Source organism: Stomoxys calcitrans, chromosome 5, assembly GCF_963082655.1.
Source record: "Stomoxys calcitrans chromosome 5, idStoCalc2.1, whole genome shotgun sequence".
Classification (NCBI taxonomy): domain Eukaryota; kingdom Metazoa; phylum Arthropoda; class Insecta; order Diptera; family Muscidae; genus Stomoxys; species Stomoxys calcitrans.
Window position 1 is genome coordinate 72622289 of NC_081556.1, and position 23226 is coordinate 72645514.

Sequence of the window (23226 nt, forward strand, 5' to 3'; positions counted from 1 at the left end):
TTGATACCCTTATTGTCCCGTTGGGGGTGTTGCAGGAGTGGAGCGACCCGCAACAAACTTGGGGTCAAAGTTTCTTTTCATTTGATACCCTAATTGCCACAATCGATAAAAGTGTCAAAATAAAAAGGTTCAAAGCAAAGCAACAAAAATCAAAATTGGTGCGGCAAGTGATAGCATTTGTAGGGAATGCGGGGAAAATAATGAGACGTTGGAACATTTCCTATGTCATTGCCCGACTTTCGCAGCTAACCGACACCGGTACTTAAGGGCGTGGTATGGATTTTGTAAGTGGCACTGAATTCCTAACTCATATTTTCTTTCTCGAGGTTACTTTTTCGTATTTCGAGCGCACAACAAGTCGTGTATGTCCATAGTGGCATGGGACGGATTTATATCCGCACTAAAGCGAATAGTTAAGCATAGAAAAATAGTCAGTAAATAGTCAGTGAACCCGTATGCCAAAGAGCTCCAGCCGAACCAAATGTAGCAATAAATATACCTTTTCCAATTTTGCGTGCGATTTTGTAAATTATATTTTAAGATGCCAATCTTTTGTTCCATTCATAATTTTAGCTTCCTTCTTTCGCTGTCAACTAAAACAAGCCATTTTACAGGCGCCTTTAAATAGCCAATGGCCACCCTTTCCCATTGGCGATCGGTCCTTTGGACCAGAACGAGTTTGCTCACCTATAGGACCTTGACGCCTAAAACATCAACAGAAAAACGTATATTCGCACTACACATACAGGTAATATCCACCTGTATCTCAAATTTTGATTTGCCTGTAAAGAAAGTGCCAAATGCCATGTACCTTTTGTCCTACCACAGGTACGATATTTTTCTGACCTTTTTTTCAAGATCACGATCATTTGTGGGAAATTTTGTTCGCTCTTCGCTGTTGACCAAAACCAATAAGACCTGTTGACCAATAAGACTTTTCCTACTTTCTGGAACCCACTTTTCTAAAAGTCATTTGGTTGCCCCTCTTAGGGTGTCATAGTTAACCTATGTAAAGAAAGAACGTACTGAATGGTACCATTCAGTACGTTCTTTACCGACTATTAAAAAAATGTTAATGGTTTTATAAAACCTTTTAAAAAGTGTCGACGTGCCAAATTTAATATTTTCCTAATTTAGCTTTTGTTAAATTTCAGTTCAACTAAGAAAACCTTTGTAACATAACACATTGATGTGGTTACTAACATAGTTGTGTTTACTAGATATCAATACTTACTGTTCGGCTGATAGTTGCAAGCGCAGAACGTCTGGCAAATCGTCGTCGTCGTCATCCACTTCGGCTCCAGTATTAACGTTTGCGTTCTGGTTGTTGTAAAATATGATATCTATGTTGTAAAATTCGGGATATATGAATTTTAACAATTGGTCTAAAGGTAATGTTTTCATGCAGTCCATAGCATATACACGGTCATCAAGACGTGTACTTGTACCAACACGGAAGGCAGGCTGCAAACAAAAGACGCCAACATTATATACAAAAACGGACACAGATGTTTGTGAAACAATTTTACTTACATGCTTCAATAAGGCCAAAATATAAAGGGGCATTAAAGCCAAACTACGTGGAGCTATCAGTTGACCCGACTGACCAGAGGGTAAATTTTGTGCAATTTTGAAGGCGTTCAATATGTCAACAGTCGCATTAATGAATGCTTCCCGGGCATCGGATATGTTTGACGTTATTGACCGATCAACAGCCATTTTGGAAAGTAAACCAATTATTGCTTCAGTGTCGGCCGCATGCATCACTTCGGGTAATGAGGCTGTGACGGGCAAACACATAGTATGCACTCGAATGCGACGTTCGCCTTCACTGTTCGTATAGAGCAAAGCTGCTTGGAAGCATATGGTTTTAACGTCCGTAAGACTTTCTTCATAGGAAATCTGAAAGAAAAAAATTATACACATGCGCAAACTATACACTCAAATGTCTCCATAAACATTTCGGATTGACATACCTGCATGCCATAGCCGGCATCGGGATTAACATTTGGCAACGATAATAAATCTGTAGAACGCACAAAGAAATTGCCATGGAATGTATGCACCTGCAGCCCTCTTGTACACCGAATACGCATAACGGCTTCGAATCCAATTTTGCGCACCAAATAACGTTTAAAGCAATGTTTTAACGAATCTACAAGGTGTGCTTTAGTCTTTTGGTACAGTGGAAAATGATGGACACAACCACCGCTATGTTTACTTATGCCAGCTAGGGAGATATGGAAAAGATTTGCTATAGCCTACATTTGGTGTTATCGCAAATAATACAAAACATACAAATTGTGGCCATATCGCTATATTGTTGATTTAATAGGAAAAGATCGACGGCAATTTGGTAGCCTGAACACTCCAACGCATATCGCTTGTAGAAATCCGTGGCTGGATTGAGATGGGCAACATCTTTGGCCGACCGATTATTGGGATCTTCGCGAGGCTCTAAACTACCGGGACCTTTGTTGGGAAGGCACGTTTGGAACACTGTAATGCGTCCACCTGAAGCTTGCTAGAATTGTAAACGACTTAAGAACGCCACAAAGAAACCGATAACATCAAATGCAGTTTTCAATTACCATTAATTTAAAAGCAACTTGCAAGGCGGCGCCAAGAGTCGAACCCGGATCGTGTGTCTCAGCAAAGCGATTTGGCAATTGATTTAGCAAATCTTTAACGAGTTCTTTACATTCCTTCAAATTAACCAACAAGTTGTCGGGGCGTGGTAAAAATGGATCTTTAATAGAAATAATTAAATCATATGGTTGTCGACGTAATCTAAGTAGCTCGCTTACCATCAATGTCCAACAAAGTCATCTCGTGCGGTTGATTGTAACCGTCTGCCATGCTATAAAAATGCACATTACTATTGTATGCAATGAAGCCAACCTGAGTGCGAGCATCTCCAGGCATATCATCCAAATGTTTTGTTAACATCGCGCACACATTTTCCAAGTACCCACATTGTTGGGCAATTATAGAGACATCGAACAAGAATAAATATATTGCAGGTTGTGGTGGACGTAGCTAGCAAAAAAAAAAAACATTTTGAATACAAAAAAACACACATTTCATCTGTTACGCTGCTTAGATATTCACCATATATTCCGAAGGCGCTATAAATTCAATTGTACTCGAACGAACTTCTGGCCGACGAGTTACATCACCATACGTTTTTGTAGCAGGATCAAATTGGAAGTCTTCAGGCACTATAATTTAGCCAGGAAAAAGAAAATTCGAATTAATTAACATTTTATACTAAATATTAAAATGAAAGTAAACAAATTTTCTAAACCTGTACCCAAAACAAAACACATGTCCTTTTCTGTGTTACAATTTATACCTTTGTCTTTAGTTGTTTACTTTGCTTGGCCAGTAAGGGGGTTGCGGATATAATTCTAAACGAATTTCGTGTAGTTTGGTCATGGTTGCAAGCGACTTGTGACACTGCCGTTTTTGATCAGCTGTAGCAAATGCGGTTAATATTTTCAACACAGCTTTCTTTTTCATGTCATGTCATAGTCAAAATAAACTTTTAATTTCTGACAAAGAAACGATCTACTTTTCTTGGAATTAAAAAATTATGTGATGCTCTTTTTATAGAGAATGTTGGCAGTAAATTCTTATTTGGAATTATAATTTCTTCAAAACTAACACAAGAAACAATGACTACAAACTAACGAAAATAAGAGGCCATAGCCGATTTTTGGTCAGACAAATTTCGATACTTACACTCATTGACTCTGTAACACAAATTGCACTTCCACATTTTGCTGTCCACAAAATAAACAAATGGATTTATATACGTACGACACAAGCGACAACGAACTATATTTGGACATTGGATAACCGGCAAGCTCTAAACGAAATTTTGGAATGCATATATATTGAATATTTTGAGCAATTAAATATATTGAATAGCGATACTCACATTTATATCACGGAATGGATGAATAACAATTCCCAAAGGCAAACGTGACTTTTGTAGCAAAGAATTGCTTTCGGGAATCTTTGCTAGCGTACATCGCATTATACTAGAATTAAGTTATATGTATGATATCAATTGGCAAAAACTGATTTATTCACAACTTACTTTGGATTGCAATTGATAGATTCATGAAATTGATTATGCAAAACGATTTTTGGCGGTACCAACGTAGCAGGAGACAAAATATGCCGATTTTGCATGAGATCAATTGTGTCTTGACCCCACAAACGGTTAAATCCCTGTTGGACGATGCTGCCCGCCGGATAATGCTGCTGATAGGCCTGGCTTTGGTTTTGATATTGCAAAGGACCACTATTTGGTTGGCCATTGAATGTGCCAGCTGCTTGTTGGTTGGCAGCACTCATTTGCTGTGGAGGATAATTATATGCTGCGGAATACGGCTGTTGTTGGGGTTGAGATTGTTGCTGCATCATGGGAGGCAGTTGTTGATTTGCAGGATACATTGGCTTTCGTTGTCCCATCTGAGGTTGGCCAGTGCTAGCTTGTACCTGTTGTTGGTTATTATTCAGTTGATTCTGATGCATTGTACTGTTCATAGAAGGTGGGGCATATGTTCCAGCAACGGATTGGCCGCCCATATTGGCGGTAGGATAATTCGCATTTTGTGAAGGATTTTGCTGATTCGACATGGCCGGAGGTATTTGAGAACTGTACGCACTTATCGGAGGCCTTTGCTGATTCACCATCTGTTGTGGCTGGGGAGGACGATTGTTCGGAATTCCAGGAGTACCCTGATTTGGGTTAGCCACATTCGGGACGTTCTGTGAATTTAATGCAGTTGTTTTGAAATTATTCTGTAAAAGAAAGCATATTTTTAATCCGCACAAAAGCAAAAGCTACAAATATCAAATTAATAAGATGGAAACTGTCGAAATACTTTTACATAGAACCATTATTATTTTTAACATGTTTTTTAAACATGTAATTTTAGGTTTGGTTTAAGTTGCAGTCTGTCATCAGACTTACACAGACGCCTTCATCAACTGTAATACCAAAGGAATAGGAGACGGAAGTTGCCCTCTATTTCCTACCGTTGAACCATCCAGATTGCTTTACAAAGCCCAACATATTGCGAATGTTCACATCCGCAAAAAATTAAGTGGAGCTCCTTCTAACTACCTGCAGATGTTCTATAGTCTCTTTTTCCTTACAGCTACTGCAAAAGTTGTTTCTTGCAACCTTCAATCTGTTAGCATGTTTTCTGATATGACAGACAATGAACTGGCATGATGGATACAATGCCTGAGACTTCTATCAACCTCTCTGATACATGCAGAGTATATCTCCCTAAGTCAAGGAACCAATTTATAGAGTCCACTTAAAGGAGTCGAAACTTTTTATCGCCCAAAGGATTTTTAACTCAGATACAATTACCTCAATAACCTTCGGCTAATGCCGAATGGCGCCACGTTGTCCTTTGGAGAGTTTCCCAGGAAGTGTGTATCAACGAGTCGTTCTAGTGTTTCCTCACAAGGCATTGTCCACACATTCTCTGATTTCTGAATATATACCCCCGTAATAGATTTCGAGGATAGGATCTTTCTTAGCTTAGAGGCCTCAGAAGAATTCTCCACGGATCTGCAGAATTCCATCCAAGATTTGTTCTGAGCTTTTCTAACCTGGCCCTTGTAATTTCTTTGCTCAGTCTTATAGACGTCCCAATCTTGTGGTGCCCTTGTGGATTTCGCCCTGTTGAAGAGGATCCACCTTATATCATATGTTTGGGATGTGCTAAATCTAAATTTACATTAGAGATCTACTCTTAACGGGAGATATTCCTATGTCAAGGAAATGTTGTCCCTCGGTCGGAAAAAAATGTGTTCGCATTGTTCATAAAAATATTGAGGTGTTACAAACGGATATTTGATTGTTTGATATTAACGAAATCAATATTTGTGTGTCAAGTTTATATATTCAACATGAGAAAAATCGTAAAAAAAAGTTTCTTAAAAATAGTTCAATAAAGAATATGCCATGCCAAAAAGAATTGCCATTGTTGTGGTTGTAGCAGTTTGTTGTGTTCTATCTTTCGTCTGCTTGATTCTGTTTAGTGTCAAGACCCAGGAACTCTGCGACTAAAATGGGGTGCATCCACAGGGATCTGAGTCCAAGTCGAGTGCGCCTGGCAGGGCAGTTTAACAGGTGACGTGTATCGTGCGGTCCCTGGTTACAATCGGGACATACATCTTGCACGTCGGCATCAATCCTTGCTCTGTAGGAGTTGAGGCGGCTGCCGGAACGTAATTGAGCCAGAACTACTCTGGCTTGCCGGGAGAGGTCAATTTCTTCAGATGCAACGGGAGGCGATCGTTCACCAAGGACTACATTCACCCGGTAGCCATTTACCGCATCTGCTACCGTGTCTGCATGAATGTTGTATATCCCTCCTTGATATGCCGCTTGATCTAGAGGTTGTTGTTGTGGCAGTGTATTGTACACTGAGGAGGTAGCCCTTGCCGATGAAGGACTTCATCGGGTCAATCCGGTACGTACAACCGGCTGCCATGGGATTGTGATCTCGAGGTTCTCTCTATTGTAGCGCTAATCCTCACGCTCTAGATCATGTATATCTACCTTAAGGCTTCTGGGCGGTGGATATCTATCTACAAGATGATGATTTGGATGGTGTCTGCGATAACGACCCAAAAGGTAATGCTTAGACAGCATGTAGTTATGTCTTCGCACTGGTAGGATCGTTGTCTCCTGATTGAGGCGGTCCACATGAGAACTGAGGAGACAGCCCGTCGCAGTTCGAAGGGCGGCATTCTAACAGATCTGAATATTATTCCACAGAGCTGACGAGACCACACTAGCGCTACATAACTTACCACAGACCGGCCAATTGCTTTGTATGTGGTCAACAAGGTTTCTCTGTCTGCACCCCAAGTGCTGCCAGCAAGTGACTTGAGGACCTTGCTCCTACTTTTTACTTTATCGCAAATTGCTGTGGCATGTGGGGAAAATGTGTAAGAGCTGTCAAATGTGACGCCAACTATTATGGGACAGTTGATGGTCGGAATCATTTCTCCATCTACCATCGCAGTCACCTCAGTATTCACCTCTCGCGTATTTGTGATACTAGTAAGCGAAACCTAGAAGCGACTACCAACAGTCTAGGGTTCGTTCTGCTAAATTAAACTTTTTTAAAACAGGTACTCTGTACATTTTTATTTTTAATGTTTAGAAAGAAACGGAATGGTGAGTCCTATGATGAAGGATTTAAAAACTGTTGGGGTTAAGAGTGTCACGTACAAAATGTAACCTAAAAAGATTTTTATATCGCCGAAAAAAGGCTTTTCATTAGTGAATCATGATTTTTTCGTGAGGTATGTCAAAACGATTAATGTTAAATATGGATTTTTGAATAAAAATGCAGAGCAAGCTCTTATTTCATCGATCATACATGTAGACAAATGTATCTATGAAACATTTTTCAATAGTTATGAGAATACATGCCGATTTTAGCGCGCTCTATTAGCAATTGACGAAAATAAGGAAAGTCATGGTGATACAGAAAGTGACAGCACATGTGCTGTAGAAACCCCTTTATCTTACCTGAAAACTATTTACAAGAGGCTGTGGTTGAATGGGTGCAGGTGTTAGTTTCTGCGATGTTTGCATTGATTGGGATGTCAATGACGACGTAGACGGTGGTGGCGGCATAGAGCCATTAATACGATTAATGTTTAAATTTTGAATGCTACCGCTTAAAGTGTTTATGGCTGAGGAAGGAACAGCTGGAGTGGATGACGGTGTTTGGGTAGATGGAGTATGCTGCTGGTGTAGTTGCTGTTGCTGCTGCTGTGCCAACTGAATTGATGGAGAAGCTGTTCTCGAAGAACTTGCAGTATTGTTGCTACTACTTCCATTTGGTATTGCACTTGGTCCAACGGAAGGGCCATTAATCGCGCCGGGCGTTCTCATATGAGGTGGTAAATTACTTGCTAGAGGTGGTTGACTCAACGCAGGTCTTTGAGCACCATTCGCGATTGCCGATGGTACATAATTTCCGGGCAAAGTGTTCGAAGGTGTTGATGCCATTGACGGCGGCATAAATTTGCTCATATTAGCATTTAACGCTGCCCCTAACGGCATACTTGGAAATTGTTGTGGTTGTTTTGGTGGCACGTGCTGTTGTTGTTGTGACATCTGTTGTTGTTGTTGCTGTTGTTGTTGTGGCTGTGGCTGCTGTGGCATACCCATTTGATTGGTACCTACCGGAGGCATACCATTGACCACATTAAACTGCCCCATGGCCGGTGGTGGACCATAATTATTATTTGCAAATGACATTATTTTATAGTTGATATATTAACACATAGAAACTCCGACACCACACACGATATCTGAAAATAGAAAACAATTTACTAACATCAGGCAATCGTTCGTTACCACATGTTCAAATTCTTTATCTTATCACTCTCATTAGACCATGACCTTGCAAATTACATATGTATAATTTTGAGATGGTATTAAAAAATATTAAAGATTGGAATGGCATGCCATGGTTTATAGCAATGTAAATTTGGATGAAAATATCGCACATGGAATCTTATCAACTCAGGCACAGGTAGTTAGTCATAATATTACCTACTATCAAAAATCAGTGTCTGATTTTAACTGAAGCTAACAACTTTGTATATTACAATCGTTCAACAAAAAGTTCCATATCTGCAGAGATAAAATGAAATATATAAATATAAATATGCAGAAGTGGCCAAAGGAATGCAAAGAAAGTCAAAACTCGGAAGCTGAATTATGCACGGCGTCATCATGGTCTTGGGGTGCATCTAAATAAACGGAAAGCATGAAATTACTAAAAGAAAATTACCAATATTTCTATTGCATAAAAATTACTGATGGCTTATTGAAGGGAAACGAGAATATAAAAAATCATTCAGAACAAAAGAGTCCGATGCCAATACTTCGCTTTCAAAATGGTAGATAATAGGGCAAAATGATTGCGGGATGTAACGTGGATCCCGGCTCTCTCTTTTGATATGTCGGCTTAAGTCTCTACTGTCACAAGGCAGAGTGTACTGGATCTTAACGTATCAAGTAAGGGGCTCCTGCCAGATAAGAACAATTCAAACCAAATCGAATGAAAGGTTTTGCTCTAACCTACGAAGGTTTGTCGGCAACGGCGAGTCTCACGCCACACATAGGGAGAGTGGGCTAGTCAGGCTCAGTTGGAGAGCGGTTCTTCGACACAAGAGTACTAACCACGACGTAGAGAATAAATTAAAGCTCCTTGGCCCACTTCACTTCTGTACATGATCAAGGTACGGCAAACCTCCTGTGGTGGAGTCGGGGAGGGCTGTCAATAAAGTCGCAACTTCTCCACCAGTGGTTGTTATTGTTACAGCCACACTTTCATGTGGAGGTGGCGATCTTCGTCAAGCTACTGTAGTTGAACAATCTCGTTCCGGTCCAAAGGACCGATCGCTGCGGAAAAAGGGTGCCCATTGGTTATGTCAAGGCGCCAATAACTCGCTTTGTCGTGTAGAGCTTCATAGGCACTCAGTATTTTTGCTAGAGCCGGTGAGGTCCGACCTCTCACTGAGGCTCTCCGCTCGATACCGCTGATATGGAGCATTCCACTATCCGCAACCTGTGGACGCGCCTCTAAGCTTCTCATGACCGCAATGAATACCACACAGAAGGACCTCAATGTTCCAGCCTGTGTGGTGCTCACAGCTATCCCCTGCCGGGGATACCACCAGTGGTGGTATCTGAAAGTGCGGCGCTTGGCTCAGAATCTGCTAAGAAACCCTCCAAGAAGACAAACAAAAGGGTGGAAAGAATGAATACTTAGGCTGAGGTTCCTAATAGAGGAGCCATATGCCATGCTCAAAATTCGACGTATTATTTGCCAAAGTAGTTCTTTCTTGGTGATGGATTGGCCGTTTTCACGTTAATAAATCCCTGGTCTGCGGAAAACGTAAGCCACTTTTCCCGTGACTTTTGTTATACTCGGAAGGGTCTAAATTGTATGGGTTCATCGAGACAGGGACGATCGCCTGAAGCCTCTGGCGGCGCAGAAGGCTTGAGCACCGGATTATTGGAGGTCGAGACTGGTTAAAAGAACCAAGTTTAGGAACGGATCGCTGTTATTTCAAGCTATGAAAACTTTGCTGTTAATTTTGTTTTAGGCACACTTGCGCGTGGAGTAAGCCATCCTCGTCAAGCTCCATAGGTGAGCTTGTTCCGGTCCATAGGCCTTGTCATATAGAATATCTCAGGCACTCAGTATTTAAGCAAGAGATTGAAACTCTCCACTCAATACCGATACCTACTCCTGTGGAAACCTCTTGGTAAGCTGGGCATTTTCTACAATGGTCGCTCAAATAAAGTGTGGGCTGGTGCTGTGGTTTGCAGGTTGGTAGAAGTTCATAAAGTTTGTATGGGAGATAGATTAGGTAACAGAAGTTGTGCAAAATTTTAGCCAAATTGCATAAGAAATCGGCTGATCGGTTTATATGGGAGCTTTATGACAACATGGACCGACTTGGCCCATTCACAAACCCAATCAGCTTACGTCAATAACGAGTGTTAATGCAAAATTTCCAGCGGTTGCTTTATTCTTTCTTTATTTTGCGCTCGACGCACGGACGTGCATGGCGAATATCGACTTTGTTGACATTTATATAAAAGGTACCATGGAGCTTTAATAGATGAAATTAAAATGTTCCACTGCGACAGCAACAATCCAAACAATTGAAATTTATCAGAAAATTCTTCCATTGCACTCAAGCTCTAAAAAATATAAGAAAATACTTTGATGTGGTACAACATCAAAGCACATATCGCACAGATCATTCAACTTTTAAATACATTCATTGTACCATACTTTGGACGAGTATGTTATGTGCTTTGCTCATTGGAAAACACAAAAAAAAATTAAAATAAAAACAAAAGAGATAAAATTAAAAAGAAGCACCAATAATAATCGGAAGTAGGCTATGCTTTACTATTACTATTGACATGGGACGGAAATTCACAGCGTCTTGATATTGACCCAGATATGGCAAAAAACGAAACAATCACCACTGGTAGACAACAAAGAAAAATACACATTGCTAGCGTACATTGAATACCGAATCATTGCACAGCAATCAATTCAATGTCCCGATATCCGAAATTAAGCCATTATTTTGATGCAATATTGACCCATACATGAAGAACTTCAAGCCTTTTGTTTGTGAAAGCATTCAATTATTTACACATTTACACACTTTCATTGGACATTGGATGAGGCATTGACCCTAAGGCCCAACGATCACACCTCATTGAAGTCTTTTTAGTTAGGGCCAAGCTGCTACATTCTCCGTGACGTATGAGCGCAGCAGGCAGATGAAGTCGCCGTCATATTTTTTACTTTTTATTAAATTTTGACATTTCCTTGGCACGTATTAAAACGCAAATTCACGGGGTGGTCAAATACACACTCGCACACAACCACACCGACACAGAGGCGACCCAAGAAAATACGATGATAATTGGAATGTGCATCAGAGCCACACAATGCCAAATGTATAAGCACACAGATATTATTTAGATTTCGATTAAAATTAATGCGAGGCTTTTTTAATTCTTTACGAATCTTATGTTAAGTCATTGATCCACTACCTTATTTAGCACCGAACTATACGAATCCTTATAATTTTACAATTGGGTTTCAAAGTTCGAGAACGACAATCACCGTCTCCTCCCTTTCAAGTTTGCGAATTTTTGTTTGTCGTTACTAATTGTTATTAAGCTTCAAATCAAATTTCGGCAGATTATTTCCAACTTTTCACTGCTAAGATTTCTCGCACGAAACACCACCTATTTTCCTAATTTTCTTCAATACTTTTCCTTGGAAAATTAATAATTTCCATTTAGCAAAATGACAACTCAGCTCTCGAAATGTTCGTGTTGCCAAAAGAGTTATCGTTGACAGCTCAGCATTTGCTATTGCCAAAATTTAGCGTTGCCAAATCTTCATAAAATTAAACGACGAAAACGTCAAACTAATATAGGGTGCTCCCGTAGGAGTGTACAGAAAATAATATTTTGGCGTAGAAACCAATTTTAAAATACATATACATATATTTATAAGGTGGTCGCATCGGCGAATTGCTACAACAAAGCAAGATATATTAATTCAGGTAGTGGCAGTTGCCCAACAACAAAATATTGGGTGCACTTTCCGTCAAAATCAGTGATTAATGCAACTCTGATTTTGTCTATGTTACTAGTTCGTGCCATTTTTCGTTGTTTCTGTGTGTTATGGTTCTTAAACATAAAAAAATTTTATTCAACTGTTAACGGTACACTACCGGGAAATTGAGTCATGCAACAAAGCTTCTTTTTGGGAACTTAAATGTCAAAATTTGTAAACAGGGCAAAGAAAATTCAATTTGCTGTGACATTTAAAATTTTCGACAAATTTGCTTCGACCAATCAGAAGTTTATTAATTTTTGAGTGTCGAGCAAGAAAAAAAAAATTTTTAAAGTTTGAATTTCCTATTAGCTCCAGACAAAACCATCTAGATAGCAGGTTTAAATAGTTTTCACTAGGTTGTTGTAGCGGTAAACTAGCTACCAATAATGCATTTAACCTTCCACGGTAGACCAGGATAGTTCTAGCTCAATTGCAATTGTCTCTATTATAACCAGGAACTACACATTACATGTGTCAAATGCATGACTCTTTGGTGGACATGAGGATTCCTCCTGAATTGAGTTCATACTATGTTGATGGGCAGGATAATTAGGGCACCACTAGTAAAAGGATCCAATAGGAATATTGTTACTAGAGTTTCAGGACGGTTTTTGTAACCCTTTTTGGGGCTCTTTAATAATTGTGGGATTTTTAGGTCATTCGAAACGGAGGGGGCTTAAGCTTGTTAGCTACGAGGATGACGAATTCATCTTGGTATGTGGCCGTTTAGAGAGCATATAATATGCTGCCAAGATTGGCCAATGGGCTTGACGTAAACCCCCGAATGATTAAGTTGGTGCTATTCACCAATATGAACTAATTTGGTGTGTTCAGGGGACCTGTCCTATATGGGGTGGCGCTATCGCTCTCACTTCTGACAGGGCTTCTAACAAGAAATTGCAATGTTAAGACTTTGAAATCATTCTGGTCACATGGCGGACTTACTTATCATTGACGGTTGAGTACCTATTGGACACTGCCTGAATTGCTTCAGAGTTATGGCTAAATGAACACGTTTTCTTCTGTCTAACTTATTTTCAGGCACTTAGTCCTTTCGCCATTTTTGACTGCAATAGGAGCCTGAAATGGCCATGGAGGGAACTTCTTCATCCCGCCTGGATCCCATTATTGTCACGCATGTTGGCTTCTTATCTTCTTCGTTCTACTATCTGGCATTGTACCGCCATAAATTTTGTCTTTGTTCTTCAGCGCTTTTTGAATCTATTTCGTGGGCGACGCAATAGATCCTTAGTTCCCGTAAAGAAGCTGATAGCCGTTGAAGTTGTTAGACAAACAAAAGCAAAACAGCAACAAACGCAGAAATCAATTTATAAAATATTTATTTGAAGTTTAAATTTGTATAAGGCCACACACAATAATGACAACGTCATCCTCGTAGCCAACAAACTTTAACTGTCCTTTTCCAATGACCTGCAAATCCGACAGATATCCCAGAGCCAAACATAGGCACACAACCCCTCCTTGTGGTGATTGAGTTCTAATCACATTCTTACTTTTGAAACATTTATTAGCATTCACTTGGTAGCTATCTGCGGCTACCGTAAACGTATGAAAACTATTTAAACCTGCCATCTTGGTGGTTTTGTGGGTTGTTGTTGTGTTAGTAGCCATATTTTCATGTGGAGTATGCGATCCTCGTCAGGCTCCTATAGGCGAACAAGCTCGTTCCGGTCCCAAGGACCGATCCTATCGATCGTTTTTAAAAGACGCCAATAACTCGCCTTATCCTATCGGGTATTATAAGCACTCAGTACTTCTGGAAGAGTTGGTGCCGCCCGGTCTCTCACTGAGACTCTCCGCTCGATACCGCTGATTCTCCGCGACTACCGTTGCAGCTACTCCATATGGAGCATTCCAATATCCGCAAACTTTGGACGCGCCCGGTAGCTCGCAGCTAAGCTTCTCGTGACAGCAATGAACATAACACAGTACGGACCTTAATGTTCTGGAGAGTATTGTCAGTAAAGCTTCTGGAGCTAATTTGAATGGAGGAATTTTGAACATTTTTAAATGTGGGTTTTTTTTTTGCTTCGCACTCAAAAATTAATAAACTTCTTTCTTCTTGCTCTGATTGGTCGAAACATATTTGCCAAAAATTTTAAATGTCAGCGTGAATCGAGTTTTCTTCGCCTTGATTAAAAAATATTTGACATATCAAGTTCCCAAAAAAATGCTTTGTTGTAGCAATTCGCCGATGCGTTCACCTTATTAAATACGCCTTGCAGCCACCTTATATAATGCGTCTTGATATTGTGTATACATAAAGTACATACATAGCTATGTTTTATTTTATTCGTAACCACTACCATATGTTAACATATGATAATAGATAACAGGTGTTTTCGGGTATTTTGCCAGTAGCAATTTACCAAAATTCTTTAGGGTTGGTATTCTATTCGGCTTTTCACATGAACAACTGGCAAGCATTTACGCTAATGGCTTAAAAAGAGCACTTAAAAATCATTAATCCTACAGTAATATAAATGTAAGATTGAGAAAAATTAATGAAAAATTGCATCTCATTATGTTAAAAAAATTATAATATTTGGTTAAAAGTTTTTCGCAACTATTCCTAAGCTGAACCGAAAACTCTGCTTTAGTATGAAGAAGTAGCGATCCTCTTCAAGCTCCAAATGTGAACAATCTCGTTCCGATCCATAAAAGTACGTTAACATTGGCAGCTAAATCCGGAGTTATGGCCTTTTCGAGATTTAAGTGTTAAATCCTGTACTATTTAGCAGGTTTTACCATACAAAAATAAGGCTCCTTTTTGCAGGATTTATTTTTAAATCCCAAATAAACCTGATTTCATGGCTGAATAATCGATAAAAGTAACAAAATATGCAACTGTTTCCAAGAATTGTGTCAGGATCCACATTAAGTTTTGTGAATACCGGTGAAAATTTGAAATCTTCTTAGATTCAACTAGAAAAATGATTGAATCAATTATTTTTTATTTGAAAATAGTTAAGATTCAAAAAACAAATTATTGAATAAATAATATAAATTGTCTAGTTTCCATCAAAAAAATGATTCAATTAATTTTTTAATTGAAAACGAACTTATTTTTCCCAGGGAGTTTTTTTCTCCCTGTAAAATATAATTTATGTAATTATAATTTCAAAGTAAAAAAAAAATATTGTGATAGGCGTTACACTGAAATAAAGACAAAATTAGGATGTGAACAAATAGAATGGATTAATTTACGTTATTATTTGTTCCCAAATGGCTGGTACTATGCTCGTTTTTCGCAACATTTTTTCGTGATTACTTTTTTTAGATAATTAATTTTGAAGTAAGAAAACTTCCTCATTAATTATGAAAAAATTTTCTTAAAAGTATTGTTTTCATTGAGATTTTTGTAGTGTTTCAAAAACGTAGTCGTGAAAAATATGTACTTCCAACTGTGAAAAACAAATATAGGTTAGGTTAGGTTAGGTCGAAAAGTGGGTGCAGATATTAATCCGCTCCATGCCACTATCGACATACACCTAAGCCAGTAATCGGCTTGTTGTGCGCTCTAAAAACTATAAAGGACCTCTAAAAAGAAAATTTTACGTAAGGAATTCCGTGCTACTTACAAAATCCTTAATTGTTTTCAATACCTCTCCCCTAAGTTGGTTCATGTCTGGTATTGTGTCTCCACTTAAGTGACGGTATCTGTTAGATGCGAAAGTCGGGCAATGATAAAGGAAATGCTCTAACGTCTCATCATCTTGCTCGCATGCGCTACACATGCTATCACTTGCCGCACCGATTTTACATAAGTGAGCTCGTAGTCCCATGTGTCCCGTTATGATACCAATAGCTATACTGACCTCCTTCTTGCTTCCTTTCAGTAATATCCTAGTCTTCTCAGATCTGGATCCCCCCCATAGGATTTTCGCCATCCTACCGACCGTTTCGCTTTTCCACAATGTTGCATGCGCATTCGTAGCCCACTCCCTTAACTCGGACTGCGTCGACCCGAAAGGCTTCGGCTTAACCAAGTTTATTGACGGCAGTCCTCTGGCCTTTCACCGCCAAATCGTCTGCCCTTTTATTCCCCTTACTCCGTTATGGCCCGGCACCCAAACGATGCGAATTTTGCCTTGCTCAGAGAAGGCGTTAATCTCCTTCTTACACTTCAAAACTGTTCGTGACCCTACCGTCCTGGTAATTGGCCTTATGGCAATTTTACTGTCGGTAAAGATGTTCACACTCGACGTCCTCGCGATAGCACCAGTCCCTGGGTTCTCAATGTATACCCCCCGGCCCACTCTGTCCTCTAGCTTTGATCCATCTGTATAACATGATCTTCCAGATGGCAATATTAGGGTTCCGTCAATCCAAGACTATCCCGATGGCAGCTGTGCCTCGCACTCGTCTTCAGGGTTCTTTCTAAAGTATCCGATCGGAAACCTCTTCCCTTCCTTCCAGGTTTCCTATCGTCGCCTCGATTATACCGCGGTGGTATGAGCTGCTCCCATCCTCAATCCATTCTGCCATCGCCTTAAGTCTCTAGTCGTAGTGGCTGCCTGTATGTCAATGGTCAATAGTCAATGTCTCAAGTGCCCTAGTGGGCGTGGTCCTCATCGCTCCGCCTATGCCAAGACAACATGTTCTCTGAAGCTGTTGTGTGTACCTTGTGTTACACTTTTTCTCCATAGCAATCCACCAAACTGGTGAGGCGTAAGTTAGTATTGGGCTAATCACGCTCCTGTAGAGCCAGTGGACTAATCGCGGATTCAGGCCCCATTTTGAGCCTACCGTCTACATAATGCTAAACATCTGTGAGCCTTCTCTGTACGCTCTTGAAAGTGACACTTCCAATTCAGTTTCCTGTCCAAGATCACACCTAAGTATTTGACCTTGTCAGATATCGAAATCGTCTTATTGAGAAAACGTGGTGCGTTAAATTTGCCCACCTTCGTCTTCCTCATGAACAGGCATATTTCAGTCTTTTCTGGGTAAACATTGAGACCTCTGGGTCTAGCCCAATCATATGCCAAATGCAAGACCCTTTCGGATTTTCTGCATAGCTCGTTCGGATGCTTATCCCTTAGAAGTATTATAACATCATAGCGTAGCAGACGTAATAGGTCATTTATGGTGATCACCCATAGGAGTGGCGATAAAATGCTCTTCTGTGGCGTGCCCTGTGCCACTTTCTCCCTTATAATTATGCCATGGCACACACAATTTATCCACCTGTTCCTTAGCATGTGGTTTATCCAATCTCTAAGGACCGGGTCCACCCGGTACTGGTCTAAGGATAGGATCAATGTGTCGGTCCGCACATTGTTAAAATCCCCCTCGATGTCAATGCATACCACCAGTGTGTACGTTTTGTCATCGAAGGATTCTTCTATTTTATGCACAACTTCGTGGAGGCAGTCTCCACTGACCTTCCCTTGACATAGGCATGCTGTTTGTATTTGAGTAGTTCGTTGGATGTCCTACTCTTTATCATGGTATCCATTATACATTCCATTGTTTTGAGGCTTATGGGTCTGTAGGCCTTTGGTGTCGCATAAATTGCCTTGTCGGGTTGGGTATAAACACCACCCTTGCCTTCTGCAAGGCTTTCGGAGTATATGCAAGTCCTAGGCACGCTGTGAAAATTTTGGCCAGACGCGCCAGATAGTCTGCCTCTTTCTGTAGTAACGCTGGAAATAGTCCATCACGTCCGGGTGACTTAAATGGTTTGAAGCTCCTCAAGGATTCCATCACCATAAATTCCGTTATTATAAAACCTTCGATCAACGTCATTATTCCAAGAATATAAAACGAATATAGTACCAGCCCAAAGGGGGAGCTATTTTGTCAAAGGGAATGAATATCACAAAAAATGAAGAATTTTTATTGATTACCAAAAAGAAATTGCCAATTGTAAAATTGGCCAATTGTAAAATTGGCAAGAACGCAAATTGTAACCGTTTCTTAGGTGGCTAGTCTAATCATCAGTACAGTAGTGGAGCTCTTTATCCTCCCGTCTGTCGGGCCTACAGTTCATAGCATGTTAATTTGCAGCCTTAAAATTAAATCTACATCCCAATTTGGAATATGGAGACTTTAATTCTTTCAGCCGTTGTACAACACCTTTTCATGTGTTAACATCGCTGGCTTTTTTCTAAACTTAATTTTTGTAAAAATATTTGTATCGAGATGAGTAAAAACATATATAAAAATGTGAACTATGCCAAAAAATTGAAAAAAACTTCATTGTAAAGGGTGATTGTTTAGCTATTATCTTTTTGACAAACCTGGATTAAGAGGGTGCAGATATTAATCTGCCCCATGCTACTATAGGCATACACCTAAGCCAGTAATCGGCCTGTTGTGCGCTCTAAAAACTAAAAAGGAACCTCGAAATAGAAAATTTGAAGTTAGGAATTCCGTGCTACTTACAAAATCCTTAATTGTTTTCCATACCACTCCCCTAAGTTGGTTCATGTCTGGTATCGCGTGCTCACCTAAGTAGATGACGTAGATTTGGAGTTGTCAAATCCGGGATTCCAAATGTGGCCAAAGATTTTCTACCGGGCTAATTCTGGACTTTGCGGTGGTGTTTTGAATAAGGCACCCCTGAGAGGATCGTGACGCCAATTAGGGAGCTGATTGTTGAAGTTTCAGTACGTTTCACTGAAAAAGAGAGCCTCCTTTCGGGATAAAGTTGTTCTCAACGGTTTATTTTTAGAATTGGAAGGTTCGAAATACAGCATAATACATTCAATCGTAAAAATTCTGTAATTAATACTCAGAAAACCCTAGCTATAATGCTAACAAATTCATAGCTAAGCACCCCCAGGCTATGCACATGCGCGTGATCAACTTATTCATAAAGCTACTTAAAGATTTAAAGCGATGAAAAAATTGATATAGGAGCAGGTCACACTATCGCCCGGCACGGAATAGCTGTGTCACCACACAGGCTGTAACATTGAGATCCAATCTGTGTGGTGTTCATTGCTGTCATGAGAAGCTTAGGTGCAAGCTACCGGGCGCGTCCACAGGTTGCGGATAGTGGAATGCAACATACGGAGTAGCTGCAATAGCTGTCGCGGACAATCAGCGGTATCAAGCGGAGTCTTAGTGAGAGGCCGGACGGCACCGGCCGGAGGCGACGATAGCAAAGCTGGAAGCTATGGAGGAGGTTTTCTATCGGATACCTGAGACGTCACTTTAGGTCCAGTGCGAGGCACTGCTGCCAGCATCATAGTCTTGGATTGACGTAACTCTGGTATTGCTATGAGGTTCATACAATGAAGATGGATCGAAGCTAGAGTACAGATCTAATTTGATCTAAGTTTATCTGCTCTAGATATACTTAGATCTGACCATATGAACTTTTTTTACTCGGGCCCCCAATTTAATTGAAAAAGTTTAGATTTACTTGAAGAAAACCAAATGAGGCCGCATTGGGTGCATGAAAAAGGCCCCAAAAAGAGAAACATGGGTTCAAAAAGCTTTGTTGCTGTTCTTGAGTTTGGGATATAATTTCCAGGGGTCTAAACTTCATACCGCCTGTCCAGAATCGGTTCGGACTCTGTTGCTTCTAACATTACAATTGCTACATGCGCGTCCTTTAGCCTAGTTTAATATTGATCTTACATTAACATCCACGCTGCAATAGAATAAACACACATGCATTGGAAAAGTTACACAGCCAGTAGGACAAAGTGTCAACAGTCCCATGGCAGTCGGTTGTACGAACCGCATTGACCCGATGGAGTCCTTCATCGACAAGGGCTGCCGCCGCAGTGTACAACAACAACAACAACAAGCTGTGTCCCGATTAATGGCCAGGCTTACAAACCCGACATAAGTGGGTTGCTATCTGGCCATAGTCGTCTGGTTCTGGGGGATTTTAATGCACATCACACGTCATGGCATTCTCCCCTAGGTAACGACCAGCGTGGCATAGCTTTGGCAGAGCAGATAGATAGCTCCACGTTTTGCACGGTGAATGAGGATGCCCCCACTAGGATTACGAGGAGGTGCAGTAGCTCGCCAGACATCTCAATTGCATCCCCTGATCTCCTGAGTGACGTATCCTGGCAAGCCGTCATCTCTTTGGGGTCAGACCACCTCCCCATAATTCTCACCATCGACCGACCACCCGACTTCATAAACTCTGAGCGCCGGACGTTCATCAATTATAAGAAGGCCGATTGGACTGGCTTCAGAGAGTATACCAATCGCCGCTTCAATGAACTGCCACCCCCCTCTGATGTGCTTGTTGCCGAGAGGAAATTCTGAGACATCATCAACGCAGCAGCCGCTCGCTTTATACCAGCCGGTCGAATACCACAAGTGAGACCCAATTTCCCGGCGCAAGCAGTGGTACTCAATGAACTGCCACCCCCCTCTGATGTGCTTGTTGCCGAGAGGAAATTCTGAGACATCATCAACGCAGCAGCCGCTCGCTTTATACCAGCCGGTCGAATACCACAAGTGAGACCCAATTTCCCGGCGCAAGCAGTGGTACTCGCAGACGAGCGTGATGGAATTCGTGCTATGGACCCCTCTAACCCCAGAATCAGCGAGCTGAATCTGGAAATAAACAGGGTAGTCAACGAACATAAGCGGAATTTGTGGCTAGAACACTTGGAGCAATATAACTTAGGCACCGGTGCAGGCAAACTGTGGGCCACCGTTAAGTCTCTCTCGAACCCCGGTAGACGGGATGACAGGACCTCAGTCACTTTTGGCGAGATAACCGTGACTGATCCGAAGAGATGCGCCAGGTTGTTCAACCGTCAATTTATTGTGCATCCCGAGAGAGACAGGGCAAGGAGGAGAGCCATTCGCCATATTCGTGGTCTCCGAGCCGATGAACAGCCATCACAATTTACCGTGGGCGAAGTTACGAATGTCATCCGTGGCGCCAAATCTTCCAAGGCGTTGGGCCCCGACGGAATCTCTACATTGATGCTGAAGAATCTGGATTCACCTGGAGTTGAGTACCTTACCACTGTCCTTAACCTGTCATTGAACACTCTTATAGTTCCTGATGTCTGGAAAATGGGCAGAGTGATCCCGCTACTGAAGCCTGGAAAAGACCCGAGTTTGGGGGAGTCGTACAGACCGATCTCCCTTCTCTCACCAGTGGCAAAGACGCTTGAGGCATTACTCCTCCCGAGCCTCGTAGGAGAATTTCCATTCGCCGAGCATCAACATGGGTTTCGGAGACTGCACAGCACAACAACATCTTTGCATGCCATCACCGCACGCGTTTGCCGTGGCTTCAATCAACCCAGACCATGTGATAGGAAGGTCCTCGTGGCACTAGATCTATCGAAGGCATTCGAGAGGTCTAGTGCCACGAGTGCCATTATTTGAGGACATCGCCAACACGTCCCTCCAGCCAGGCCTGAAACGTTGGGTCGCGAATTATCTTTGTGGCCGCCAGTCATGTGTGGAATTTAGGGATAAGAAGTCGAAACACCGTAGAGTGAAACAGGGAGTTCCCCAAGGTGGGGTGATATCTCCGGCACTGTTTAACCTCTACCTATCCTCCATCCCACCCCCTCCACACGGCATAGAGATCGTATCATATGCGGACGATTGTACGATCATGGCATCAGGCCCCCCACCCATTAATGACATCTGCGATAGGTTGAACGTCTACCTCAACGAGCTTGCCTCTTATTTCGCTGCAAGAAATCTGAAGATATCTGCCACCAAATCTTCAGCCACATTGTTCACTACAAATACGCGTGAGGTGAATACTGAGCTGACTGTGATGGGGATGGAGAAATGATTCCGACCATCAAGTGTCCCAAAATACTTGGCGTCACATTTGACAGCTCCTACACTTTCTCCCCACATGCCACAGCAATCTGCAATAAAGTCAAAAGTAGAAACAAGGTCCTCAAGTCACTCGCTGGCAGCACTTGGGGTGCAGACAAAGAAACCTTGTTGACTACGTACAAAGCAATTGGCCGGTCTGTGGTAAGTTATGCAGCGCCAGTGTGGTCACGTCAACTTTGTGACACGCAGTGGAATAATATTCAGATCTGTCAGAATGCCGCCCTCCGAACTGCGACGGGCTGTCTCCTCAGTTCTCATGTGGACCACCTCCATCAGGAGACAAAGATCCTACCAGTGCGAAGACATAACTACATGCTGTCTAAGCAATACCTTTTGGGCTGTTATCGCAGAAATCATCCAAATCATCATCTTGTGGATAGATACCCACCGCCCAGAAGCCTTAAGGTAGATCTACACGATCTAGAGCGTGAGGTTCAGCGCTTCAAGAGAGAACCTCTAGATCAAGCAGCATATCAAGCGGGTCTGAACAACATTCATGCAGACACGGTAGCAGACGCGTTAATTGGCTACCGGGTGAATGTAGTCCTTGGAGAACGACCGCCACCCATTGCACCCGAAGAAACCGACCTCCCCCGGCAAACCAGAGTAGTTCTGGCTCAATTACGTTCCGGCAGATGCAGCCGCCTCAATTCCCACAGATCTAGGATTGATGCTGACGTGCAAGATGTATGTCCTGATTGTAGCCAGGGACCGCACGATACACGTCACCTGTTTAACTGCCCGGCCAGACCCACTCGACTCAGACCCAGATCCCTGTGGACGCACCCCATCTTAGTCGTGGAGTTCCTGGGTCTTGACACTGAACAGAATCAAGCAGACGAAAGATAGAACACAATAAACTGCTACAGCAACAAAGTGTCGAGATTAGTGTGTCATAGAGGTTCCTTCGCAATTTCTTCGACAAAAATACCACCTACCAATGTACGACTTTAAAGCCCTCACACATAAAGATCTTTGAAGATGAAGGAAACCTCCACCTTACCAAGGAGTCGAAACGCGTCAAATCATGGTTAGTGTGGTGTATCTTTCTTTTCTTTCATTTTTCCTATTGCATACAATTGTCGATCATTAAGCGCATCACGAAAGAAAATTTAACCGATAATTTTTTGTAATGTTATGTGATATTGGGACTTGAAATGATGCATAATGGCCATATATAGTC

At 41.5% G+C, this 23226-nt stretch overlaps 1 protein-coding gene across 1 annotated transcript in view; it reads right to left on the reverse strand.

Annotated features, from left to right (window-relative positions):
* LOC106081349 (protein transport protein Sec24A) overlaps positions 1–11952 on the reverse strand; it is a 32475-nt gene extending 20523 nt beyond the window's left edge. Inside the window, exons 1-12 of the mRNA XM_013243238.2 lie at positions 11651–11952; positions 7577–8367; positions 4106–4815; positions 3944–4046; positions 3745–3871; positions 3112–3221; positions 2808–3039; positions 2592–2749; positions 2299–2524; positions 1977–2230; positions 1534–1902; positions 1235–1464 (exon numbers count right to left, since the gene is read on the reverse strand). Of these exons, the coding sequence (XP_013098692.2) occupies positions 1235–1464; positions 1534–1902; positions 1977–2230; positions 2299–2524; positions 2592–2749; positions 2808–3039; positions 3112–3221; positions 3745–3871; positions 3944–4046; positions 4106–4815; positions 7577–8314 (3257 nt within the window). The 5' untranslated portion in view covers positions 8315–8367; positions 11651–11952. The remainder of the gene's footprint in view (positions 1–1234; positions 1465–1533; positions 1903–1976; positions 2231–2298; positions 2525–2591; positions 2750–2807; positions 3040–3111; positions 3222–3744; positions 3872–3943; positions 4047–4105; positions 4816–7576; positions 8368–11650) is intronic.
* Positions 11953–23226: the final 11274 nt, after the last annotated feature.